Source organism: Amphiura filiformis, chromosome 20 (genome assembly GCF_039555335.1).
Source record: "Amphiura filiformis chromosome 20, Afil_fr2py, whole genome shotgun sequence".
Taxonomy (NCBI): Eukaryota; Metazoa; Echinodermata; class Ophiuroidea; order Amphilepidida; family Amphiuridae; genus Amphiura; species Amphiura filiformis.
This window is the reverse complement of record NC_092647.1, coordinates 32,978,199-33,004,700: the sequence shown is the minus strand read 5'-3', so window position 1 is coordinate 33,004,700 and position 26,502 is coordinate 32,978,199. Positions and strand designations below refer to the sequence as shown.

General features: G+C 37.5%; 1 protein-coding gene across 1 annotated transcript in view; it reads left to right on the top strand.

Moving 5' to 3' along the window:
- LOC140142959 (beta-1,4-galactosyltransferase 6-like) overlaps positions 1 to 20,101 on the top strand; it is a 34,300-nt gene extending 14,199 nt beyond the window's left edge. The window contains exons 4-6 of the mRNA XM_072164987.1: positions 2,976 to 3,163; positions 16,868 to 17,101; positions 19,906 to 20,101. Coding sequence (XP_072021088.1) covers positions 2,976 to 3,163; positions 16,868 to 17,101; positions 19,906 to 20,101 — 618 coding nt within the window. The remainder of the gene's footprint in view (positions 1 to 2,975; positions 3,164 to 16,867; positions 17,102 to 19,905) is intronic.
- The last annotated feature ends 6,401 nt before the right edge of the window (positions 20,102 to 26,502 follow it).

The window sequence follows — 26,502 nt, the reverse complement described above, 5'->3', positions numbered from 1 at the left end:
TCGGCTAGACTAACTAGATATATTGCATCCTCAGAAGGCTGCGAAGTCCAGCCGTGACCTTGAAGTGACCTTCTATGATTTGGAACACAATTGCCATTTCATAAAAAATGTTGGCATTACGTTTGATAACAATCTACCTAATAAAATAATTTGACCTTTGTTGACCTCTGATGACCTTGAAATGACCTCCATTTTGTTTTAAATCATATCAATACTACATATTCTAATTTAGATTTAAATTGGACGAATTTTGGAATTTGACCCATTTTGACCTTTGGTTGACCTCTGGTGACCTTGAAATGACCCCATCATATTTTGAATCCTACTGTGATTACATATACTAATTTTCATTTGAATTGGGCAAATTTCAAAATGTTACCCTTTTGACCCCAAAACAGACCCCTCCCCATGTTCAAGCCAAATCTGATTATAACCCTACATGCACCCAATCCTATAGTCATGTTGGCATTATTCTGATGATCACAGCACTTAATATGCAGGAAAAAGTGAACTTTAAGGTGATTTCCAGTAATCTACCCTATTTTACCCCTTCATGACCTTGAACTCAAAATCCGTGTTTACCCTATAGACACCAGCTAATGTCAGTGCATATGTGTCAATCTCATCTCTGTACTATGTAATCTGTAGGAAAGGAAGCATTTTGAAAGTATTTGGTTATGTGCAGAAAAAATCCCCTTTAATGACCTTTGACCCCAAATCTGTGTTTACCCTATAGACTCCAACTATAGTCGATGCCGATGACCAAGTTTCATTGCGCTACCATGTAATCTGTAAAAGAAGAAGCATTTTTGGTAAAATTCGCATTTAGCCAAAATTACTCATGCGTGACATTTGACCCCAAATGGGTCATGTCAAATGTATAGGCTGGGGTAGTGGAGCCTTTGCCCAAGTTTGGTTAGAATCGGTCAAATAATTAGGGAGCTAGAGCCAATTATGTGAAATGTTGACAGAAAGAAAGAAAGAAGCAGAAACCACTGGGATGCAAGAGTCCAGCCGTTGCTCGGCTGGACTAAGAAGAAGAAGAAACCGCTGGGATTCAAGAGTCCAGCCGTTGCTCGGCTGGACTAATAAATGATTGGAACGTTCTGATAATAATCAGGCTGATAGCACATGCGCCGATGACTGCATACTGAGAAGCCTACTGAGAAAAGTAGTAGGGGAATACAAGTGTTGAAAGTGACTTGCCGGAATCATTGCATGGTGAACGGAATTGCTTCAGGGCTTGGTAATAATCCTTAGAAAGCCTATTTAATATTATGTAATGTATAGTGACGAATGAAAAGGATTAGAACCATAGTGTTGCTTTATCGTAGCAGTTGCCTATACACCGAATACACAGTCATAGTGGGTGATTAGAAAACGTCGGGGACTCTATAAAACGATGATAAAATCTGTTTGGGCGTTCGCCGGCGCGGCAAATTCGGGATAAATCCTGGCAACTCATCTGGCACACATCAACTCGCCATCATGTTGTTTTCGTGTCAGATGGACGTTGAAGAATAACACAGAATTCCTATGACCGGTATAGGCTCTTATCGCGTGACTGATAGCCGATGAAGAGCCTGCAGTAATTAAAAAGACCAAAATGACCCACTTAATGACGGTTGATCTAAAATCTGTGAAGACCCCCTAAACTACATTAGTCAATAAACAGTTTGAGTAAATTTCGTGGAATTCTGTCAACTGCTCTAGGAGAAGAAGGGAATCGCGCTAAATTGAAAAAGCGTGAAGAGATACAAGAGTCTAGCCGCCGCTCGGCTAGACTAACTAGATCTGGATACAGATCTGGACCTAGCCGGGGCCGGAAATGCCAGTCTTAAAGTTTATGGACATCTCACACCACTAGTGGTGCATCACTGTAGCATGTAGGGGCTTTATCCGTCTTCCATAGGCTGAGATACAGCTACTTTTCCGTAATTTGAAACATTTTTTTGCAAATTGGGCGTTTTGACCTCCTTAATGACCTTTGACCCCAATATAAAAAACCTCATATACACCGCGAAAATGTATTGTTACAGTTTAAATAAAGAAAATCTACTATGCTTAGTTATGGAGATAAAAATTCTTGAAGTTATTTAGCTTAAAACCGGAAATGACGTCTAAAAGACAGTTGACCAAAAAAATAAAAATACCGTGCATACATCGGGTAACACTAATGCATATATGAAGTTTATGTCACTCTGGTCTGGTTACGTTTTGGGATAAAAAAAAATGAACATATTTGATGATTTTTGGTTTTTGACCGGAAGCGACCTCTTAATGACCTTTGACCCCGAAACTATAGACATCCCAAAGACCCTGGTTGGTAGCAATGCATGTGTGCTAATGACAACACTCTGCTATGTAATGTGTAAAAACAGTGATTTTTTGAATATTTTTAACTTTCAGACCGGTAATCACCCCTTAATGACCTTTGACCCCTTATCTGGGAACACCCTATAGACACCGACCAAAGTCAAGTCACATGACCTAAGCATGTCACCATTCACATGTTATTTGTGGAAGAAGATACATTTTATAGTAAAAATCGCATTTTTGCCATTGTGAGCAGGTCAAAGGTCAAATGAAGTTCAATGTCATGTCACATGTGGGGACATGGTCAGTGGTATTTGTGACCAAGTATGATATAAAATTGGATAGATTGAGCATGATACACAAAGATATTGGTCGAGCTGTGAGTTTTAAAAGATATCGTGCGTGGAGAAAGAATTGGCGTAAGACAGAACAAGCCGACTTTGTCGTCGGCTTGTAAAAATCGTTGAAAAACAATACAAGCCGGCCTAAAGGCACGGCTTGTAACTATAATAACATTACACAAGTATCTACCCCTTGTAAAGACCCCAAAGACACAAACAAGATTTAAGATAAATGGCGCCATCGTTGTTCAACTTTACGTAAAAATGAATACAGTTTGCTATCAAATACATCTTTTCCTTCTTCTTCTTCCTTTGCAGATGAATGATCTGTTATTCAATAAAGCCATGCTGATGAATATTGCAATATTAGAATCGCTAAACTTCACAAAGTGGGATTGCTTTGTTTTTCACGATGTTGAACATATACCACTCAATGACCACAACTACTATGGTTGCAGTGGAATGCCGAGACATTTCATGTCTGGTTCAGATCAGTTTAATAACAAGTAAGTGTTAAGAAAGGAGTGGTTAAATTGTATTATGTTGTGTTTTTTGTCGGTTAGCTTTTTTTTGATTTTAATATTGTTCGTATTTTCGTACTTCCATTCAAAGTGCTTGTATAACACACGTATATATACTGATAAAGTGCTAATACGTCGTACATCTTGCTTCTTATAGAAATACCAAACATTCATAGAATATGGCCTGTCGTTAAGGCCAGAGTAATGGAAGACACGTTCGTCCACGCCCGAATTTGAGATTTTTCGATATTTATCAACACTAAGATGTATTCTTTCACTTGCAACTGATAAAATACAACTTGCTAATAATATTTATTCGTATTTTGCTTGAGTTTATTTCACACTTTTCAACTCTAAAAATTCACATGGCTCACGACATCTTTGTAAATTGGCGGGAAATATGAGTCAGAAATGCGCGAATGCGAAATATTGTGATTACGCGCGCGATTCGCGTTGCGTGACGCGGCGCAACTCTGCGAGTATATCCAACGCAGGCAAGGCATATGGTACAAAAGTTGAATAAATGCACGCGAAGCGCAAAAGGTTTTTTTAGGTTAAAATGATCAAATACAGGGTGTCCCAAAAAAAAGAGGCCCCACATTGCGCCCTCTTTTTCTCCTATTTCTGAAACGGTGATCAAATATATTTTGGTATGTAAAGAAACCATAAATCGTTAGCTTTAATAAACCAAAACAACTCTTTCAATCGGCTCACAATTTTTGAAGATATGCCCTCTTTAAGAAATGTACCCGTTTTTCACTCTGTCCACGGATGAGGTTTGGTTACATCAAAGATTTAAACGAAAGACACGGTTAATGACATGGATAGATAATAGCATTAATCTTGGGAAAGCATTCGCTATAAGCGAGGATCACCAGCTAGCTTCAAACATCTTCGCAACCCCCTATTACTGCTGCATTCGCAAGTATCCGGCGCACAAGGCCTTAAGGATGGTACGCAATGCAATTAATGCAATGAGAACTAGGGCTGAAACCTGTATTCGTCAAGGAGGCAACAAGGTAGCGGGCAGAGCAGCACAGTAAACTCACTTCAAAAGAACCAAAGACAAACTAAACAGCCCTTTTCAGGGCTACCTTTTACCTTTTATTCCAAAAAGAGAAATGACTTATGTTGTCAATAAAAAGAAAGCAAGAAACGAGAAAAACATAAGTAATTGCAAGTATAGCAAAAGAAGTCCCATCCCACATCAATTTTGCCCAAATTAATGACACTTAACAAAATCCATAACCCATAAGCCCACCGGTAAAGCCCATTCCATTCCCTTAAATAAAGTTGTTATTTTATAAAGTTATCATCGAGGAATGTTTTATATTCATGCATGGTATATGCACTTTTCAATCTTTGAAGTAGCCAAACCTCCTCCGTGGACAGAGTGAAAAACGGATACATTTCTTTAAAAGGACATATCATCAAAAGTTATGAGCCGATTGAAAAAATTGTTTTGGTTTATTAAAGCTAACGATTGTAGGAAAGAAAAAAGCAAGGTACACCAACTTGATGTGGGGAAACAAGTAAAATGCAGACTAGACAGTATGCAGGGGGACAAAAACAGCAAATGTAGGCAGAAGAAGTAGGCAAAGTTCGATAGCCAAAATTTACCAGTTCCAAGGCCCACAGAAGTAGGTGCTGAACCTGCAAAAACAACAAGGATCAATGGTAATACAAAACTGCACTAGAATAAGTGATGAAAATCACTGTGCATATAAATAGACACACTTAACCAAACATCCAGAGTAGGCACAAAACAGACAATGTTCGATGGCCAAAAATTGCCAATTCCAGAGCCCACAAAAGTGTCAGGAAAACAGTACACCGGAAGTGATGAAAATCACTGTGTACATAGCAGTCAAACACTGACAGACAAAAAACAACCGACGTTTCGAGCAGATAAACTGCTCTTCTTCAGGGAGGGGGGGGGGGCGCTAGTTACGCCACTGACAATACACCAATTATCCGTCGGCCAATTCATGCATTTGGCCCTCTATCGACGCTGCCATTACTACGCGTGTTCCCGCGGGGTATTTAACACTGACAATCAGCTTATCACTACGTAAGAAGATTATGATCGACACTGGCCTAATATTTCTGATAAGAGTTCGTAAATATTTTAACATTGGTCAATGCAAAGAATGCCGAAGTTTTGTGTGTATCTGTTGTTTGCGTATTGTGTATACGTTATCAAGTCCGTTGACTTTCCTTTACATGCAATGAGCAAAACTTTAAATTATGTGATATTTATATCCAAGAAAACATAGTACAAGGAACTTATACGATGTCCTCATTCACAAACTGATACTATCTGTCAATGGCGAGTGGTCCGAATTTTGAGCCATACAAGTTTACGTGGTGAACTAAAGAAAACAAATAATGAAGTTTCATCAGCTTATCAGGTTTATTGTCCTTTGAACAAAAACAGCAAAATATGCAAAACTTATCAAATTCCTCCCAGTTTATTGATTGACAAGAAAGAAGAAAAGGAGAGAAAAGGTTAAATTGCATTGTTATTGAGTAGGCACAGGACAGTAGTAAGCCTAAGTAAAGGCCTGTGATTATTATAGGCAGTGCTTAAAGGTGGGTCCTTGGCCCAAAAGCCTGTGAAAATTACTGCCGGCCCGTCGATATGCAGGGCCCGTGACATTTTGTCACCAAAGTCAGTATTTAAGACGGACTTAGGTCTATTACTGACTTTAACATATTAATCCATGCATGCTTTACCTGAAATTAAAGTCTTATATATCTAAGTGTCAGTGGACCAGTGTAACATTTTAAATTTTGCAAATTCAGTTCGGGCCTTTTAGTTTTTGTTCAAGGCAATAATATAGTGTAAAAATGATGCACCAAAAAACAACTTTCCAAATTTTCCTTTTTTAAACCTAAATTTTTACACAATAGGCCTAGGCCTAATAATGTAAATACAGTCCCCATGCAAATGGCTTTAATAGGACCTTCATTTTGAAAAATGGACAAGTCTTCCTTTTGCTTCTGCTTTGGACATCCACGTGTTATGTTTAAAACAATTGTTTATATATACAATAATGGTGAAAACTTTTCAATGGCTTCAATTAGGCTTTTGTTTCACCAATTAGCGGTTTTTTCAAACTAAAATAGTATCCAATAATAGTGCTAAAATTAATCCACAAATGGCTTGGGTCTTCATTGTCCAAAGGTTTCTCACCTCTATTGCCCCCCGAACGCAATAGCCCCCCGGACGCAATAGCCCATTTTTGACCATTTTCGTCAAAGTTTTTACCCTTAAAAGTTGTCTTTCCCCACTTTGTCCACCCTCTGAAAAAGTGCTTGCTACGCCAATGCCTCTGAGGGCCTCAAACCCTCTTAATTCTCCGGTCATTTATATCGGACGTTGAACGATCGGATATAAGACGCCTGCAGGATTATTAACGGCCACAACGCATAGAGAGACGAACGGGAATCGGACCCCAAATCCCTCCGGACTGGTGATTTTTCCACCGGATGAAATATTTTGTATACGGTGATGTTCGTTAACCCAGTCCGTCGTAATGTGACAGAGCCATTAGACATTGTTGTGGTTGTGTGTGATGAGATCTGTCCAGCAAAAATGTTTTCTTCTTCCAAGGAATAACCTGACGTAACCCGACAGCCACCTATCCGGCATAGCTTGGAAAGGGTATCGAGGTGAAAATCGAAGGTCATAACTGTAAATCTGAAAATATAAAAATCCAAAAAAATATTGCGACATATATTTAAAATTACAACAAAAACAAGGCTGTACAGCACCGTTGGTCAGACAATCGAAATCGAAGCTACCGAAGAAACGCCAGGTGCTGTGTGTATTTACATAGGAAATGCTATACTGATCACGGATATTGCGCGTAACATTAAAACTTAAGGGAGGTATGATGGGCGGGAACCTGGTTTGGATTCCAGAGTATGTGTGCCTGTAAGAGTAAGAGTAAGAGCGCGCGCAGGATAAGTTAGCAGTTCAGAAATTGCATTTTTCTCATCTGCGTTTTATTCTACGTTGGAATCCAAAATGGGAAATCGCAATGTCATTTTTTTGTACGCAAAGTATCACACACATTTCAATAGGCAATCTCTGCGTATGATTTAAATCATGGTTTAAATTTAGTCCATTTTTAGCACATCGCTGTACCTTTATTATAATGATTTGTTACGAACAAAAAGGATCATAATATTAATTAGACATTCCTTCGTATGTTAATTATCTTTGACTGTCTTTAACATATTGTAAAATGGACAAATTTGTGTGAATTTTCATTCGTTCGGAAATCGCAATGTCTCTAGTAACACTGGTGGACTTTTCTTACGCGTGTAAGAAAAGTTCTATGGCGAGATTTCATTAGTGAAAGATTAATACTCGTAAGATAATTGGTGTTCTTTATATATGATTCGTCAATTTAAGCAACCCACTAGATTTTTAAGACATAAGATGCGATCTTACACGTATAAGATGCCATCTTACACGTGTAAGGTTACATGTATAATCTTACACGTTTTTGGTCCACTTGGCCATTCATACTACTGTCGTTTTATCTTTTCTGTTTCGGGAGCTGTATTGTTCAGAAACGAAAACGCAAGGGATTATGTGAGTTGATCTATTCCTTGAATACATTGTTAAGTTTGAAGTACCAATCAGCTTATTTCAATAGAGATGGATGCCTGTTGTTAATAAAGGCTGGATAAGACAAGATTATGGAACACCCACAGTGTGTGGAACACCGGTGTTTTTAGTGGTCTAGCGCTCCTTTCGCTGGTCAATGAATGACAAATAATATACATTTAAAATAGATTTGAGTCTGGCAATTTTGCCTGAAGTAATTATCAGATTACCAATTCCAATGAAAGAAATCCAATTAGTTTTACTTCAACGCACTTCTTTGGTGTTGCATATTACCAAGTTTTAAGATGTATTTGGGACGAAAAAAATTCCCCGTTTCATCTCTACATAATCATATGACTGATTTTTTGCGCGATTGCATGAACAAGTATACGTAATTCTTGGCAACACTGATTATTAGTGATTAATTTATATTTCTACGCTGGACTATTTTCACGAGCCACTCCCGCCTAGGCTGAAGTACCTATATACCCAACGCAAGTCAATTGAAGCCGTACAATTTATCATGAATTTATGACCGTAAAATTTAGACACTTCTTTTGTCTAGATTAGCATCAACCCTCTCATCTCACGTTTTTCATGTCAGAAATTAACATAACTCCCGAAACCGAAACAGAAGTTATCTTCGTTCAACTTTTCTGTAGGCAACAAAAGACTAGAATAAAAGGATTGTTCACACGTACCATGCTAACGCTTCAGAATAACAATGAGATCCGAAACAGAAAGGATAAAACGACACATAGTATGTGCTTTTAATACCCGCTCCTATTAAATCAATAATGGGTCTTTTACCATGTTCACTCCATAGCTAAACTACTGTATCCCTGTAGGATTATCTACTAACCAGGTGCAAAACAACTGTCGTAAAGTGGATGGTATAACAGTACCCAATCAACCCACACCACTCTTCGTCATACATACATTTCCCAGCCACATTTCCCTAACATAATATGAAATTTAAAAAAAAGGAAATTTAGTTCGGCAGACGTGGGGGCTCGAACCCACGCTGCACTGCGCCGCTATCATGTATGCAGTATCGTCATGTCACCAGCGCCTTACATCGCCCGGCCACAAGACTTGTTGGTGTCATCGTGAATTAAAACATATAATCGCAACTTCATTACTTCAACATACCACGTGACAAGCAAAGACAGAAAACGTACCATATTTTGGAAGGTTATGTGCTTAAAACATTAATGTGTATTATAATAGTGCTGCCATTATTAATATTGTTGAATTCTCAAGCGCATACAGACAATTAATACGAGGGTCCTATAATACATACACAATACATAATTCGATTTTGATTTCGGCCACGTGCTCTGCAGGACATTGCGTCGGTTGCGAGGTTTGGAGTTTTTTCACCATTGAGTGTTAATTTTGACTAAATTCAGAAAATATTTTGGCGTATATAAAATTGAAGTAAAATTCTCTGCCTCCTAAACCACATTTAGCACGATTGGGTATCACGAATCGTTATATGATGTGCAGTTAATATTCATATATTCTTTTATACAAAGGATGCTTTTTTTAACACAAAAACTATTTCATTGAAAACCCTCCCGCTCGGCGATTTCAAAAAGGTAACCACGCTTCCCTAGAATGTGCAATAAATTAGCATTAAAATTACTGCTGTACAATCAACCGTACATATCAAGGTCATATCAGGGCATTATACAAAGAATGGTCAAAGTTCAACGTTTCCAAAGAAGCATAGTATAGATTTAGACGCAAGCTTTCGTGCGGGAAACATAACAAAATACTCGCCAGTCGTGCCTTTTTTATGAGATATGATAGGCCGCCGAAGACTACGGCTGTTCCATAATCTGAAACCCTATTTCCAAAAATTTGTATGTGGTTACAAGGTATTCAAAGTAATTTTATCATCAAGTGACCCACATAGAGGAATACGACATCTAATCTGCATTCTGTTGCCTGCAAATGTCGACGATCAGGTAAAAATTCTAAAAGGAGCGTGAAAAGATATTCGCCTTGATTTCATGATCAGCTTAAAACGCATTGAAAATGTCAAAGTGCAGTCACAAAATATATAATATTATTAGTAAATCACAAAAGCGAATGGTAACGTAGGTATATGGAAAAGAACTGCAATAACAATAACAAAGGATATGCCCAAAGAGTTGTCTTTGGCATGTCGCTTTTTTGAAATATCACCAAAAATATCAAAAAACGCTCCCAAAAATAAAACAAAATAAAAACACGATCCTTCCAAAATAAATACATTGTTCGCACTTAGAGACCCAGTCACTACCTGCCGCTGTGACTTTAGGTGACTCGTTGCTTCTCTCTCCAGATACTTGTGCTTCAAGTTCGCCCAATGATAAGTTGAGTTAATGTCTTTTCTACATCAAAATATCATCGGCTATAGTGGGAACTTTTGGCTTGCGAAAAACACGATTTTTTTCGAGGCATACTTTTGATTCCCGAAATACGCAAAGAAGACACACACATTATTAGGGCCGACTTTTGAGTTCGCTTATTTTCTTAATCAAACCTTTTTCAACTGTACTTAAACGATATTTCTTCAGTTATTTGGTTAATATTCGGACAATGTCTGCCTGAATGTCTCCTCTTTCGTGGGGTCTCCATACTATCATAAATATCACATAAAACGGCTAAATAATCGACAAAGTTTCCGGTAAGTTTAGAGAATAGAGAGATTGCGGAGAGGCGTTCACTGGAAACGCCATACGGGTTACGTGTTTCGGCATTTTGCGGGCGACCGTCATAATGCCGTTCGCCGCGAAAATCAAATACAATACATTCATGGTGGCGCTATGCCGAAACAAATATACTATAGATGCCATGCATGCTTTTCTCGATTGGATCCAAACAAAGGATTTGAACCGGTGTCCTTCACCGCAATCATGGCGCAGTCCAGTCTATTCAATCAAATGTTGTCATCAACCTATTAAATTTTGATCGTAGTGCATTTGCTATGTGTGTGAGAGACGAACTGTCGCGGTAGATTGCAGTCATGCTTTTGTTGAATGCATTTGAGTAGTCATATGCACAACATCTATAAAGAGATATGAATCACCCATTCACCCTTTGGTGCATCGAACCCACATTTGTATTGGTATGCAAATACGACTGGCTGCAATCAGTCCAGTTTAGAATATAGCATCGATGTTTTCCGGGCCTTTTTTAAACGAGTATTTTTAACAGGTGTATGTCATTTGTCATGTTTGTCTAAATAACGAAAAACAAGAGTTTGGTGTCGGATGGCGAAGCGAGTATGATTAGTAAAAACCTGAGTTTATACAGATTGTACGAATTTGAATCCACTGATGAGATTCTTGGACAATGTTCAAAATGTGCTATGATGATTTGATGATCGAAATACACGTTTCCTTTTTGATTGTCACTTGAATTGAAGCAATGTTCGGACAATTTTCTTGTACATTAAATGTTATATTTTGACGCTATTATTCAAACCAAGGACATTTTGCTTTGACTCGATTGCAAAATTTGATTTATTTTGTATAGGTCGTATTAAAACACCAAATTGGCAAATCTGAGAAATCTATTCCTTTGGGATATTTTTGGAACCCGATACTAGTATCACTATGGACCACAAGAGCATCATCCCAATGGCATAGTCCAATAATCTCAATTACATAATCATAGTGCAAAATTTGACCTCAAGTTGCAGAGTATGAGTTTTTTTGTTCATTCAATGAATGTAGAAATATATTGGGATTTAACACACTGTTTAAGAACTGTTCCCCTAATAGATAAGCATATTGTTGATCCTAGTGTATACACATACATGGAAGACACGACCCCGGGGGCACTCCAACTTTGGAGGTGACGCGTGTGTAGGGCTGTTAAGACCCCTTTTTCAGCATCGCTGTCACCCAAAGACCCCATATTTTTTTTACGAACACATGTTCTGTCACCCGAAGACCCCTTATTTTTCATTTGATCTGTCACCCAAAGACCTTTACTTGTTCAATTTAACAGCAACTTTCATTTATCACTGATTTTGTCACTTATTTTGATAAAACAAAGAAACTTGAAGCCATTTAGAACTAGAAATTCGATTTTCGAGGTTTCTGTTGCGCTGTTTTGACTCTCACCCAAAGATTCCAGTTAAAAAAAGGTCATGTTCTCACCCAATGACCCCATATTTTTTACATTTTGCTCTCACCGAATGCCAAAAATCATGCTCTCACCCACTGACCCCATATTTTTTGTATTTTGCTCTCACCGAATGCCCCTTAGTGCGAAAGTGCCAGCCCTACACCTATATCCATCTCAAATTGAAGTGCCCCCCCCCCCGGGACACGACCTTATCCAAAGGGCTTGTAGACTTCAATGGAGTCGCCCATTCAGGTAAAGCAATTTGAAATACATACTCCCTCTGCCCGGGGGCACTCCCACTTTGGAGGTGACGCGTATGTAGGGTTGTTAAGACCCCCTTTTCCAGCACCGCTGTCACCCTAAGACCCCATATTTGTTATGAGCACATTGTCACCAAAAGACCCCATAGCTGTCCTTTCGATCTGGCACCCAAATACCCTTATATTTTCATTTGATCACCAACAAGTCATGTATCGCTGATTTTGTTACATTTTGCTCTCACCGAAAGCCAAACACATGCTCTCACCCAATGACCCCATATTTTGTATATTTTGCTCTCACCGAATGTCGCTTACTGCGAAAGTGCCAGCCCTACACCTATATCCATTTCATATTGAAGTGCCCCCAGGTCCCTGTGCAAAAGAATAATATCTTCAATAGGGTTCTGGATATCAAATGGAACAGCCCAATACGCATTCCGCATGGTGCGCTGCCACGGGCCAAATCAATAAATTGCTGACACACTCTATACGCTGGCGAAGTTACGTAATTAATCGGATTAACTACCATAGCAATAGGTACAAACAATTTTGAATATACCGCGCTGCACTACAAGCAGGTTGCACTCATCACCTGTCGTCAATCATATAATAGATTGAATACAATACCGCTCTTTACAAAGAGACTAATCTTACAGGTGCAAGTGATTAGCATTTCTTTGACATCTATGGTTAATGCAGAGGTACTGCATGAACGTAGTAGTGCAGCGCGATATAATCAAAAATTGTTTGTACCTATTGCTATGAGTTAATCCGATTATTACGTAACTTCGCCAGCGTATTCGCCGTCGAAGTGACGTAATAATCGGATTAACTACCATAGCAATAGATAAATTCAATTTTGAATAAATCACCCTACACTACAAGCAGGTTGCACTCATCACCTGTTTATGTCTGCAATCACAGATTGAATACGATACCGCTTTTTTAAAGATACGGTAGCTTACAGGTGCGAGTGATCAGCATTTCTTTGACATATAATTATGGTTCAATGCATATTCAAAAATTGTATTTATCTATTGCTATGGTACTTTTCATGTGTTATCAATATTTTATTGACTAATTTAACTGGGTAATTTTAGACATAGCTTGACTCACCCATGTGAGTCAAGGCTAGACTCTTTGTTAGTCACATTGACTCTATGTCTAAAATGACCCAGTTGAGTGAGTCAATAAAACGTTTTACTGACTCACTTAACTGGGACATTTTAGACATAGGGCTGGACACGTGTTTATGAGTCACTGTGACTCGGATTTGGGTTTCAGTGCCTATATGCACCTAATGCTATAGCTATTTTGGCATTGTTCTGATGATTACAACACTTAATATGCAGCAAAAAGTGAATTTTTTAGTTGTTTTCAGTAATCACATATGTGATGTGATCAAGCAAAATCAGTCGGAACTCGGAAATATTAATTTTTCAGTTTCTTATAGGATAGTAAAATGCATTTACAAAGCTGAATTTTGCCGAGAACCCTATTGAAATTGAAGAACCAGTTCCAAAGATATGAGCAATTAAAGAGTTTCCAAAACAATAGGAAACAAAAGGAAATATTCCCTTTGGGTGGCTATATCTCAAAATCAATATTACCGAGTTCCGACTGATTTTGCTTGATCGCATCACATATGTTTGATCCCTACATGATCTTGAACTCAAAATCGGTTACCCATAGGCACCAGCTAATGTAAATGCTTATGTGTCCGTCACATCTCTGTGCCATGTAATATATAGGAAAAGAAGCATTTTGAAGCTGTTTGTTATGTACCGGAAATACACCCTTAATGACCTTTGACCCCAAATCTATGTTTACCCTATAGGCCCAGGCTAGCTATAGCCAAATCTCATTACTGTGCCATGGAACATGTGAGAAGAAGCATTTCTGGTAAAATTACTCAACCGTGATGTTTTACCCCAATTGGGTCATACCAAATGCAACGGCTGGGGCAGTGAAGCTTTTGCCCAAGTTTGGAAGTTTGGTTATAACTGGTCCAAAAATTAAGGATCTACAGAATATTATATATATCAAATGTTGACATATGAAAATGGGCGGAATGGACCAATGTCGTACCAGAATTCATGGGGTGGGGTGTCAGGGTGGCACCAAACATGTTTAGGGGCACCTCACCTGATCAGGTGCCACAAAAGGTTTACCGGCAATATTCAAATGGGATTTTCTAAATTTTAAAATAGATTGTGGGCACATGGGCACATGCCCCTGTGACGCTACGGTACTGCAATAAACAAACGAAAAAAGAAAAGAAAAGGAGAATAATACAGTATACGTGAATTACACAGGGGCAGAAATAAAGGACTAGTGGCAAATGGTGGTCATAGACCACAAACCTAGCTGGGACTTGCTGGTGTTGTGGAGGTATCTGACACCTGCAAATGTTCCAAAATGTTCCCCTGGTCATGAGGTTTGTTGTCACCGAGTTTGAGTCCCGTACTCCTTACAGATGTCCAGAAAATGCAATTTTTAGATTTGACCCCAGATGACCTTTGACATGACCCTGCAAAATGTTCCAAAAATGTTCCCATGGTCATCTAGTCTGTTTGACCCCCATACCCCTTACATATATCTAGAAAATGAAATTATAAGATTTGACCCATGATAACCTTTGACCCCTGCAAAGTGTTCCAAAATGTGCCCCTGGTCATGAGATTTGTTGTCACCGAGTTTGAGCCCCATACCCCTTACAGATGTCCAGATCATGCAATTGTAAGATTTAGCCCCTTAATCACCTTTGACCCCAATTCTGTATACAAGTTATAGGCGTATGGTATAGCCGATGCCATATGCAAATGACATCATTGTACTATAATTATAATATGTAGCATTAGTAGCATTTTGAAGGTATTTGGTTAAATACCGGAAATTCCCCGTAATGACCTTTGACCCCAATTCTGTTTAGACCCTATGGGCACTGGATATAGCCGATACATATGTGCAAGTTACGTAATTGTAGGGTGTAACATGTAGGAGGAGGAGCATTTTAAAGTTTGTTGCCAGAAGAAGAAAGAAGAATCGGATAGAAAAACAGTACCTAGATCGGGGTTGTAAACCCCAGCTAGGTAAAAAAAGAGCTAACACAATAGACTTATTAGTACATAAAGTGTTCATACAATATTTAAATGTTTGCAAAATAACATTTTACAAAATTGCTTTTCCTACAGTATCGTGACCTTTACATTCCCTGGTATTTTAATAAAATTTTATCAAAATGTTTTAACCAAAACACGTGATCATGTTTTAAAAATATTTTGATGTTTGCTGAATAGTATCCATAAGCAAAACACTCTGACAGCTGTTTAACACACTTCAAAAAGCAAGGCGAAAATGGCGTTGCATGAACTTCTGTCCCCCGTCCAAAAAAAAAATTCAACGGCAAATTTGCCGTAACACGACTCGATCTTGCCTAAAACGCCTCTTCGCAAGCTGATTTTTGGACGGCATTTTCCACACAGAAATGAATAGGTAATCTTCCCGTTCGAATTCGCGTCGAAAAAAAAAATCGAAATTTACTCACCTCTTCTGGTCTATACTAGGTCAAATTGTAACCCCCAAAATGGATTTTATTACATGTCGGACTCTACTTGCTCTATTAGGATACTTTGATTCGCTTCATAATAAGACAAACATAACATTTTTCTGCATTTTATAATGCGTCTTTTTGTAATTTTTGGAACGTCATTTTTTGCAACCGACCGCAACGTAATCGCCTTACGGTAATTCCACGATTGACCAATTCACAATAGATTTCACTCTCTAGAGGGCACACTAACCTATTTTTGACTAATGTAGTTTGCCGTTCCCGTTCCCGTTTCACGTTTCACGTAAATGTCGCAATCTCTCTATTACGTAATGTGAACCACGGTGTATACCGCAGTAATGGCGAATGTTGTACTGCCCTCATAGGGCTAGTCGCGCCGGTGGATTGGTATATAGCCTAATAAATTTATGGTACCAACGCAGCTCTATATTGTGGTCAAGTGCTATGATTCTCGCGAGAGGGAGCGGGTTCAATTCCCAGTAAAGGCGAATCAGATATTTTTTTCTGTCCATTTATAACCCAACATTATTTACTTTTATGTGAAATTTACATATGTGACCCCTCGGCACAAATGAGCCCTGAAGTCGCCAATCATCATTTTTGAGATATTCAACCAAAATATTTTGCTTGAAATTAGCTTTAAAATGATGTATATCATGTCTATAGTACTTGACATTTAAGTAGTGAAAAATCAATAAAACAGTCAATAAATCCTTTGTTTCCTATTGTTTATTGTTAAGTTCGATGGAGCATATCTCAATAGTGGCACTGGCGACATCCGGGCTCAGTTGTGCCGAGGGGTCACATATTGCACTAGGAAATATATTTTGTGGTATTTTTTTCTGGAACGGTACTGCAGAGGTGGAAAACAAAAAGCCAGAAATACACCGGTTTCGGAACTCATATCTTTTAAGGGGGGTGGGGGGGCTGGGTGGGACTTGTCTACAATAGTGTTCGTATTTCTGAAACCTAGTGATTTAAGGGAAATCATTATTGTGGAAATGATGCACTAGTGTTAATTATGATTATGACTATATGGTACAATAATTGGAGTCAAGAATTTACACTCATATCAGATGTAATCATTATATTTTCTCCGTCTATTTACCTAGGTTGCCATATGCCTCAATCTTTGGTGGTGTGACCGGATTTACCCCAGAGCAACTTTTTAATATCAATGGTTTTCCTAACGTTTACTGGGGTTGGGGTGCTGAAGATGACGAGATATATGACCGCGCCAGAAAAGTGGGGAAGTACAACATAACACGTACCAGCCATCCAATCGGACTTTATAATACCATCAAACATCATCACCAAAGCGCTCCCAAAATTAAACATGATATCAAGTAAGGTTATGGGTTAGGTTTCGCCTGATTCACTTTAAATTAGTTGAACTGAAATTTTATTGCTTCATAACTCTCTTTCAAAAACTGTTGAGAAACGGACATTTTTAAAAGGCAGTTTATACAGGCTGTATCAAAATGATTTTTCTCTATCCCTAATTTGGTAAAACGATCTAACTTGTAATATGGAAATTTTGAAATTAATCCATATCTTGGGTAATGTGAGGGCGCTCTATCCGTTGATGCCATCGTCATTAATTACCACTGTATTGGTTTTGAAGAGAGCAGAACCTATCGTGACACTTTTTGTCACTTTCCGTGTTTTAATGTGGTCAAAGGTAGGTCATTACCTCCTTAGCCAAGAACCTCTAGAAGGCGCCAGACAATCCTTAAGGCATTAACGATAACAACGCAAAACAATCTATCTCAAGATCATTTTACCAAATTAATGACTCTTGTTGTGTTTACGTGTGTTACGAAGTTAATATTTATAAAACAACCAAGTTATCCAAATTTTTGCAATAGTAAGATTTTTATATTTATAAGATATTAAAATGTGATTATTAATTTACTTGATGAAAAAAGAAAAACCCAAGTATTCATATTTTAAAGCTCTTTTTCTCGAAACAGCAATTTTCAAGTTTTTAGCCCAAAAGGCACATTTAATGGATTTCGAAAGAATCGAAAAAATGCTAATTAAACAAAACGGGCACATATTTATTTTTATTGATTAGAAACATTAATTCCTGTAATAAGTGTTTATCATTGGGTCATAATGTTATTAGGCCAAAAAAAAAAAGCGTTATTTGCTTCCGACCGTCTTATAACTTCCGACCGTAGAACTTCTTTTTTTGGTTTACAATGTCATGAACCTTTCGTCTGAAAAACTGACGATTTAAAAGAAATGTTGTAATATACCATTTCCTGTTTATTTTCCCCTGTCCATTCGTACCTGGCTGACAGTTACGACAGTTCCGATATTTCGTGTTATCATCCTCAGCAGTGTCTACACAACTGAAAGATATAACAAAACAAACTTTTCCCGACCGACCGACCGACCGAACTTGATCTATGGACACGCAAACAATTTATTATTATTTTTTTGGCCTTATAGAGGAAATCCAACATGGTGGTCATTTTGGATGTCAATTTGCTTTATCTGAATTTCTTACCCAAGCCGTTTTAAATATCTTGGCATAATATATAACATAAAAATGCAAAGTAACTCGCTAAAAAGGTCATGTACACGAACTCACCCCATGTTTCAAGTTAAATTGACAGTATTAGTTGATTTTGTGGCAGCCATCTTGAATACCGCCTTCTTGAGGCAATTGTTTCATATTGCCACAAAAGAACAAACATTTTTCTTCACTATCTGATACAAACCATCAAAAAATTAAGAATTAGTAGGCCTATACAAATATTTACTACTCGTGGGGATCTGGTGGAATCTATTGGTCCCAGAGGTGAATTGGAGACCGTGGGCCTACTATTATCCCGAGACCGCCAGGTCGAGGGAAAATAGTAGGTTCACGGTCTCCAGTTCACCGAATTTAGAGCAGTAAATATTTGTTTTATATCCTTCATTAATATATTCTTTTTTCATTGATTGGTTAAATATTAGAAACGCATACATATAGGCTAGGCCTAGTCAAGGCTAGGCTATGCCTTGCTTTGCTTTCATGCACTTGCACGTAGCACGCACACCTTTGAATGGCTAAGTTTACCGTGCATGAAAATGTTGTAACTTCTACGGCTAAGCAAAACCCCCGTGAAACGAGAAACCTGTTGGAGTAACCATGTTCTTTGTTATTTCACCGTCGGTTTTAAGATACTGGTCCTGATAAACTGAACTCAGATGATGCCATGAAACCACGTATTTTAGCTGCAATTTTGTGCGTCTGCTTGTGTGCTTTGTAAGGCAATATGACTTTCTACACATTAATACCCCGAAACCGGTACTGAAATCCTGCGTACGTGACGAGTTGCACGTACCCCTAGGCATGCTAGGAACTACGACGCAGAATCGAGGCTCAGAGGGAACAGTAATACTATTCCCTGGGAATAGTAATTCCAATAGTACCCCGTTCCATCATCAATCGGCTTTTTGACTGCTTTGCAAAATTATTTTTGGTCACATGATACTCGTTTAGCCAATTAATGAACGAGAATATATTAATGAAGGATATTAACCCAAATATTGGGCCGACAACCTCAAATTGTATAACAAAAAACAGGTGGTGTATGTTGCAAATGACTACTATTTTCATTGTCACGTGACTTAATAGGCCTCAATTTGCCCACATTTTTTCTTGAAAATCACTGTTTATTATGCCATCATTACATTTTTAATTAATATTGACATGAATTCACTCTTTTTGAAGAAACGGTCAATTAATCTTTGGCATAAAATTTGAAGGACTTTGTACTTTCCAAAATGGCCACTCTTACTTTAACGTGGCAACAAGCTAACAAACCGGAAACATTGTTTCATGACAATTCTATCACATCCGCTCTGAAGTTTGGTCTTTTCATTAAGTCATGGCAACAAACGTCTGCTGATTTTTTAAATATTTTTTTCTAAATTCCGGGTAAAAGGTCTATCACCTGGCAAAGTTTAAAGAAAATCTATGAGGGGTGGTGTCCATGAGTGCAAGGATGTAGAAAACATTTTCTCGTAAATACTTAAAATTTATCGATACCAGATCAAATAAAATATTAAGCAAACATGTACAAACTGCAAACAATGGGGTGTGAAAAATAACATAAAGACAAAATTTAATATTCTGTACACTTTTCTCTAACAGATATAAATTACTCTGGAACTTCTTGCCAAGAGTACCATTTGATGGATTCAGCAACTTGATGTATGACGAACCTGTGATAACGACGCGTCCACTTTATACACACATTGCCGCTGACATCCGTAAACTTACTATCCCAGGATACAAGGACTCAGTAATCAAATTGATCAACGTAAATCAAATACCACCAGCCATGTAATCGAGGACCGCACGCGCCCACTTTGATTTTGTGTGCTCACCCTACTTATGGCGGAGGCAGGCAAAGAACAGATTAGGTGGACGTACTCAGTAGTAACGTGGCTTCAACGTGATCGCCGCGAATGACGTATAATCCGCACCTATTTTCAATTTTCAATATGGGATTAAGTAAGCAATGATAACTGAATAATGACATTTTATTTTTGATTATCACATGTTTTGACCGCCTTCATATTCACGACACAAAAATAATAATCCAATGAGACCCGAACACATGTCCTTACATGGATCTGAATACAAGGCAATAGGATATTGTTGCAACTTTCAAATCTTGAAACCATTGCAACAAACGAGGAGTCATAATCACTGACATTGTGATGTGCCCTGAGTAATTTAATGTGATTATTCATCTGTGTTTACAATTTAGATTATTTCATGAGTGATGACATTTCTGGGAATCCCCTTTCATGAATCAAATTGATCAAAAACAAATTGAATCATTTTTAATTTTGGATATTTGGGAAATTCCCTTTTCCAGAAGATTCTCTGTATTGCATCATTGGGAAAATCCCTTAGATTGTGAAATGGACATTTCGGAAATCCCTCAGGAAATGAATGACAGAATGGTCTATTAATAAATTGTATGTATAAAAGGTAAAAGTTTTAGTTGTGTGTTGGACGTCATTGTGCTTCAAAAGGAACTACATTTTAACCAGTTTGCATAGCCAATAATGTGCTATTGTGATACAGCAACGAAGGAGATTTTGAGAGACTTGCTGGAGTCTGGTTTATAAAACAACACATCTGTCAAATATGGTTTTAGAGGAAACGTTTTAAAATGGTTTGAAGAATACTTACATAATAGAAAACAGTATGTGTATTACAATTCTTGTAAATCTGAATATAAAGATTTAATATAAGGAGTACCTCAAGGCTCCATCCTAGGCCCATTATTGTTCATTTTGTATGTTAATGATATCATAAATACTTCCACCATTCTAAAATTTGTCTTGTTTAATGCCGATGATACTACTATAACTTATTCACATAAGGACATTGTGTCCAAATACGATCTTATCAACAATGAATTAAAAGAAGTTAATAATTGGTTTAAGGCTAATAAGTTATCAGTGAATGAATGTAAGCAAGACTAATTATATGGTGCTTGGTACCAATCACAAAACACCACGCGTATTGTACAATGTTACTAATAATATTGTATTAGATAATGTAATCCTAGAAAGGATGAATAAGACCAAATTTCTTGGAGTGACAATTGATGAGAATCTAACTTGGAAATTTCATATTACCAACATCTCAAAGAATATGTCTAGAGGTGTTGTTGTAATAAACCAACTGAAACATTTTGTTCCCGAGCGAATAATGTATTCACTATATTGTACTTTAATACTTCCTTACATAAACTACGGTATCTTAGCATGGGACAATACTTGTCAAAAATATTTGGAAAAGATTTTCAAACTTTAAAAAAAAGCCCTTAGAATGATATCGAATACCGGTAGTCACTTTTTAAGTCACTCACCCCTATTTTCAAGAATTACAATTTGCTTAATGTTTATGATACTTATGAGCTCGAACTAAGCACTTTTATGTACAAGTATAATACCACTAAGTTACCAAAGGCCTTCAATAGTTATTTTGTTGAGCAGAGGAATCACCACAGGATTCACACAAGAAACGCTGAAGATTACAAGATCTGTCTAACAAAAGAAGAGTTTGCTAACAAAACAATAAGAACTGCCGGGCCAAAAAAATGACATTCGATTGACAAATGCGCCAAAACGGCTACATCAGTAAAACTCTTTAGGTCCCAAATTAAAACAAACCTTATGGAAATATACACTTAATACCTCTTAGTTTGGATTTACTTCTTGTTTCTATTTTTTCTCCCTTCGCTTAGAATTAACTAATCTCGTAGCATTTATACTATATTCACAAACTATCAGCTTTCTTGTGCGATATACGTGAGCATATGTTATGAAATCTTAATTTGTCTTACATTTATTTTCTGTATGTTCTTTATTCATCATTTTGTTTTCTGCTTAGCTCTACATGAATGGTATGAAAGAGGGTGGTAGGGGGGTGTTTGTATGTATGTACTTGTTTTTTATTAGATAAATTATGAAACTAATTAGGTTAAGGGGGTGTTTGTTCAGGCCTTTTTGGCCTTCTGAACATCTCCTCATTCAAATGTGTATGTTTTGCTGTTATTGTATTGTTGTATTTTGAATGAAATAAAGATGATTGATTGATTGATTGATTGATTGATTGATTGATTGATTGATTGATTGATTGATTGATTGATTGATTGATTGATTGATACAAAAGTAACAAAATAACACTACATTTACACACACTTTACATTTCTTAAACATGACAAAAGCAAGTAATTCAATATGACCTTCATCCAGCAAGGATCAGCCAAGCACGAAAGGTTTCTTGTTTAGCGCAACTTATCTCTTTAAGTATTTTTACCGTAGGCGTATAATCATATTAGGCAGGCCTAAATCAAGTGTACTGTGCGAGTAGGAGGATTTGTTTGATATTATTCTTGATTTTGATTAATATTATAGCCATACCTGTTTGTTTCCTTAGCATCGGTTATTGAAATTATAATTATCCCCATACACATTCCAGTTTGCATCGGTTATTGAAATTATAATTCTCCACATACACATTCCAGTTTGAAAGAGGCGTATAATGAATAAATGAATATGGACGTGTTATTTAGTTTTGGGATTTTTTGAATTAACATATTAATTGTTTTTGATAAACGCCCGCATTTGTGATACTTACGTCGCGTCGGGGAGTAACAGAATATTCTGTGTGCGTAGCCTAAACCAAAGGTCTGTAGTACAAAGCTGTATTTTTATCGTGTGTTTAGACCATATTTACTCAACCATTGCTATCAAAAGAATGTGGATTCTTGATTCTAGTCCGAATATTTAATGGCATTGTATCACAATATGTAACTGTGGATAAAGTTGCATACCATAATTCTTCACTGACTATAGGAAACATCATTCACAAACCTAAAGACTATAAGGGATTAAACGTTTGAATGATGTTGTATTCATACTTGCATCTACCGCCGCTATTGCCGTCGCTCGATTTTAGCCTTACCAATATGCTTCTTGCGTGGAGTGTGTAAAATAAACGAGTTAACATCGCTATACGCATGCAGATGCCCATAGGTGATAGTATGAACTTCCAGTTGATATAATTGGACACCTCTGAGTTCGGTATAGATTAGATACAATTAAGTATGATATATTTTCGATGGTAAATATATTTTCAATTTAAAAGTTTGTAGGGTTTCATAATTGCAATTTGTTAATATTATATAAAAAGCTCGTATAAGTCTATAATTGTAAGAGAATCGGATCATTTGGATGTCAATAACTGCGAAACGCCGGCTGTAGAGACAAACAATAAATGTGTATTTCAGGATTTCACGCGATTCCTGCATTAGTTTTTATGAATAGAATACAATAGCGGATACAATAGCGAATTTTCACTTCTTCTTTTTCACTAACTAACCGTTATTTCATTAACTAACCGTTATTTCTCAAACTTTGGAAAACCTCGACTGAGGTTTTTAATATATTTACAAGGCTTGCCAAAAATTCTTACCCCGCCCAATTTTACCCTCCCCGGGCTTACGGGTATTGCACAGCCCCTTATGTTTTTCAAGGTCCTATCAAACATACCCTTTTGTTTAATTTTTGACATTTTTGAAACGATATACTCGCGTACATCGCTTGCTCGTGAAACCAACCCTTTCTACCTCTTTTGCACGAGTATGATATCATAGACCCTGGAATTAGAATTCCACCTCGAAATACAGGTGGCCCCGGGCCGTTTAATATGGGCCAAATTTTGACAAGCCATCACACCACTCCACGCCACACAGTGTCGACGTCCTATACGATAAATATAAATTTAATACTCCGTTGGTGAGCGACGGGCGAGTGGTATTTCACCGAACGCAAGAAAAGGAGTTCTATCTTTACTGAACAGGAGTTCTATATGATTGGCTAGCAATCGATCGCTTAGGTCGCTTAGTAGTCAACTACAAACTCAAAACTGAGTTTGTATTCAATTCGATTGAAATCGATATTCTATTATTGGCGTAGATAAAGAGAGTGATAGTGTGTCAATAATGTACATTGTATTGCAGCTGGATTTTACATACATTCCTTTATTATTTCTCAAAGAGTTGAATATGATCACAATTTTTACCCAGGATTTCAAATTTTTACCCGCAAATTGCAGTTAAACATATCCACAGCAAAATACCGGTCCTCACTAATTAGTGTATTTAATTTCCAGTTAGTGTATTTAAGATAAAACTTGACAACAAATAAAATTTTCTTGCAATAGAAATATCATATGGGATACTGATATGGTAGGCCGCAACCGCCACAACGTGGAGCTGCTACGCGTAGCTGACTTTTTGCTCCGTGGAGCCAAATTGACCGATCATGATCATGTTAGAGTTTTTCATTACTCGGAGGTAAAACTGACCAATTAAGTACGACTTACTCATTACGTGAAGCGAATTTATTCATTAAGAATTTGCCAGACGAGCGTCACGTAGTTGCAAGATATCCTCGGTCACGAAAGTTATGATTCAAAAAGTAGTTTATGAAAAGTACGAACTGACTTATTATTAAGATGGACATGTACTCATAAGAAACTCATACAGTATTGTACATAACTATATAGCTAGGCAGAGTGGTGGTAAACTATGCACACAGTTCTGCGATCTGCTGTGTATCGCCGGGAGCTATTTTGTATAACTTGCGCGGTGTCCCTGCGGAATTCGACCTTCAGCAAACTGCAAACCAGTTCGGATTTACTTTATATACTAGTAGTAGGCCATACATACTGTAGTTACTGTCCGTTTTCCTATACACAATACTCAGTGCGCTCACCATTGACGCGTGACCTCTACAAATAGTGTATGTTAGAAGTATAGGCCATTGCCTAGTTGACGTCACTGTGTAAAAAATAACCGGCCAATATTTAAAGTATTCTCTGAAATTCTAGAAAATATAGTTTTGTAACATGTGCTAATTTAGGGGGTTGGAAATATTGGTATAGTGATCCAGGCCTGACACAGTAGACAAACAAACAAACAAACAAACAAACACGCCACACACATGACACATGCATGCAAGGTAACATTGACTATACACTAATCAAACAATGGTATTGATCCTGTACAACTGGTCGTGGTTTATTTACAATCGATTCATTTAAAATCCCCATAGTAAACATTAATTTTGGCAAGAGTTTTCTCTCTCTGGAACGAGGATGCATCCACTGGCTCCGCGTAATGAAAAGATCTAACATGATTGGTCAATTTAGCTCCGCGAAGCGAAAAGTAAGCTACGCGTAGCAGCTCCACGTTGTGGCGGTTACGGCCAGCCATATACTGATCATGCGAAAATCGTAAAAACATAGAATAGAAACAGTGTGGCAGGCTCTCAAAATCTCAAATTGTATGCTTAGCCTGAGTCGCTCGGCCTATCTCGAATAAAATCATGGACTAAGTATAGTATATAGAGCACGTGCGTAGCTGTTGAAAAACGTGAGGATTCATCGTACTATCACGGCAATTTTTAACACGAAGATATAGGAATGATGACGGTGTGCGCCATACATAAATTATGCCAGTCACATTTCCCCAATATGAAATTTTTTAAAAGTAAAATTTTAATTTTAATTCATTAAAGTTTGGCGGAGGCGGGGTTCGAACTCACGGCGGCGGACTGCTTTGAAAACATTATGAACCCAGCGCCTTAGACCAGTCGGCCACTTGTCTTTTTGGAATTCATTTGAAACTTATTTGAAGATATAATCGCAACTTCAACATAGGCCTAGTTATATATGATGTGCAGTTAATATTCATATTTTCTTTTATACAGAGGATGCTTCAGTTTTGACAGGAAAAATATTTTCTTGAAAACCCTCTCACTCGGTTATTTTAAAAAGGTAACCACGCTTCCCTAGAATGTGCAATAAATTAGCATTACAATTTTTCTTATTCTAACAGCAAGCGTTTCTAGAATGTATTATGGCGAAATGTGGTGTAACAAGCCATATCTCCAAAACCGATTGGAGTTGAGCATTCATTTTTTCCATGTGTTCATTATGCTCATAGAGGTATGCTAGAAACCATTTTCAGCAAAATTTGAGGGGATGACCACTGACCAACCAACCCCTTTTGTTGATGTGGCTGTAATGACTCATATGTGAGTAGGCAAGCCTAACTGATTTAAATTAAATTTTTAAAGCAAAGTCATCAAGACCCCAAGCCACTATTTCTCAGAAATGTTGTCCAAGAACATATTTTCAAAATACCTAATTTAAGTT